Here is a 2,500-nt window from a genome sequence, read left to right as displayed (position 1 = left end):
GACACCCTCCCAAACTGTTACTAATCGACCCAGCTTCTCCTCCGAATCTCCATTCAGTAAAGTATCATCAGCAACAACAACAGATTCACCTCTCACTCATGATCATTCTTCTCTAGCATTCAACTTTCTTAAACCCCTTTGACAAGTAGACTGGACAACCATGGCAACATCATATATCACTGTTTCAGCCACGCTGTCACTGGAAACCACTCACCCTCTTCATTTCATATCCTAAACCACTCTTTACTAGTCATGCATGAACTTTTCACTGCTTGTAAGAACGTTCCACTAATGCCATATAACCTCCCTTATCTTTGTATAGTGGAACAATACACACACACACGCCCAGTCCATTGGTACCACTGACAACACGAATAATATATCAAACAATCTCGCCAAACATTCAAGTACAGTCAACCATCCCATTTCTTTTAACATCTCAGCCCTCAAACCATCCATAACAGGTGTTTTTCCAGCTCTCATTTCATCTAGTGCTCTCTTCAATTCTTCTCTTGTAATCTCTCTCTCATCCTGATCTCCCATCACTGGCAAATCAATACCTGCAACTGCAAATATATCTGCATCCATATTATCCTCAACATTCAGCAATTTTCCAAAATATTCAGCCATCCTTTTTCTTGCCTCATCTCCTTTCAATAACCTTCCATTTTCACCGCTCACTGTTTCTTCATTGTTCGATCCACTCTTTCTTACTCTCTTCACTTCTTTCCAAAACTACTACTTATTCTCTTCACACGAACGACCCAATCCTTGATCCCCCTTCTGTCAGCCACACTCTTTGCCTCAGCTACTTTTCATTTTACTTCCACATTTTTCTCTCTATATCTTTCATACTTATCTACTCTATTACTCTGCAGCCATTCTTCAAATGTCCTTTTTTTCTCTTCCCCTTTCATGTTCACTCTTTCATTCCACCATTCACCTCCCGTCCTAATGGTATCTCCAACCATACTCTACCTACACACCTCACTTGTAAGCCCAATGAGATTTCCTTTTACTATCTTCCACTGTTCTTCTAGATCACCAGTTCATATCACTTTCACCCTGTCATATCTTACTTCTAGCCTTTATTGATATTCACTTTTTACCTCTAGTTTCCACTCTCCAACCTTCACTCCCTCACATCTGCATCCCCCCATTGTATTTTCCCACTCTTTTGCTACAACTAATTTTCTTTCAATCAAAAATGATCAAACATACTGTTAACCATTCCCCTAAACACATGCACATGTTTCAATCTTCCAAACATCCTACTTGTAATCAAGGCATAATCCATTAATGCCCTTTCTACCACTCTTCCATTGGCCACTCTTACCCATATATACTTCTTTATATTTTTCTTTTTTATAAATACATCCTATCACCAGCTCTTGTTCAACACACATATCTAGCAGTCCCTGACCACTCTCATTTTTAACTGGTATGCCATAATTTCCAATGACACCTCCTACCTTTCCAGCACCCACTCTGGCATTTAAATCACCCACGGCATCTACACATTTCCTTCTAATCATTCCAGAATTTATTCCTCTCTTCACTTTTCTCACAACCTCGCCCATACGCACTAACAAAAGGCTAACACTAACCACCAACCTAACCCTTACCCACATTAACCTAGATGATGCCTCCTTCCATTCCACTACTTTAACTGTCATCCATTCACTCAACAATAAAGCCAAACCCTCTCTTGCTCTTCCCTTTCAATACCAGACACTCTACGTGCCCCTTCACCAAACATTACTTCACCCTTTCCTTTTATTTTTGTCTAACACAATGCCACTAGATTCATCCTTCTAGTCCAAAACATACTTCTAACCTCACATCTTTTGTTCTCTCTCATACTACATCCAAACACATTTAGACACTCTAAAACTAGAGTACGGAAAGCAGTCACTCTCCCCCAGCTCATCTTCTTTGATATTTCACATGAGGTAACTATACAGGAGAGTTTGTACAAATCATCATTATCAGCTGTTTTTATGGCACTGCAGAACAAAGGCCTCTGACATGTCCTTCCACTTGCATCTGTTTACGGCCTTTCTGTACCATTACCCACCTGCAAACTTTCTTAGTTCTTCAATCCATCATCTGCTCTTGCTTCTCGTGTTTCTTTTGTAATCACTAGACCGCGCATTCTGTTATTCTAAATGTCCATCTATTTTCTGTCATACTCATTCTATGTCTTCCCCATGACCATTTCTTTTTCTTTTTTCTTACATGTTGTTAGAATATCCTCTAGTTTACTTCGTGCTCTTATCCATGTTGATCTTTTGGTTTCTCTTGGTGTTATTTCCATCATTATCATTTCCATAGCTCTTTGAATTAGCTTACGTTCTAAGACTAAGTGATGCTCAGGTTTCTCATACACAAGCTGAAAATGGATGGACCATCTAATTAGATACTTTTATTTTTAGAGAAGGTGGTATTCTACTTTCATAATCTCCTCTTGTTTACCAAAAGCGTTCCACCCTATGTTTTT

General features: G+C 39.2%; 1 protein-coding gene across 1 annotated transcript in view; it reads right to left on the bottom strand.

Annotated features, from left to right (window-relative positions):
* Positions 1-2,197: 2,197 nt before the first annotated feature.
* Positions 2,198-2,500, bottom strand: part of LOC137647349 (uncharacterized) — a 501-nt gene continuing 198 nt past the window's right edge. Inside the window, exon 2 of the mRNA XM_068380748.1 lies at positions 2,198-2,392. Coding sequence (XP_068236849.1) covers positions 2,198-2,392 — 195 coding nt within the window. The remainder of the gene's footprint in view (positions 2,393-2,500) is intronic.

Source organism: Palaemon carinicauda, chromosome 9 (genome assembly GCF_036898095.1).
Source record: "Palaemon carinicauda isolate YSFRI2023 chromosome 9, ASM3689809v2, whole genome shotgun sequence".
Classification (NCBI taxonomy): Eukaryota; Metazoa; Arthropoda; class Malacostraca; order Decapoda; family Palaemonidae; genus Palaemon; species Palaemon carinicauda.
Note: the sequence above shows the minus strand (reverse complement) of the source record. Positions and strands in the feature narration are given on the sequence as shown.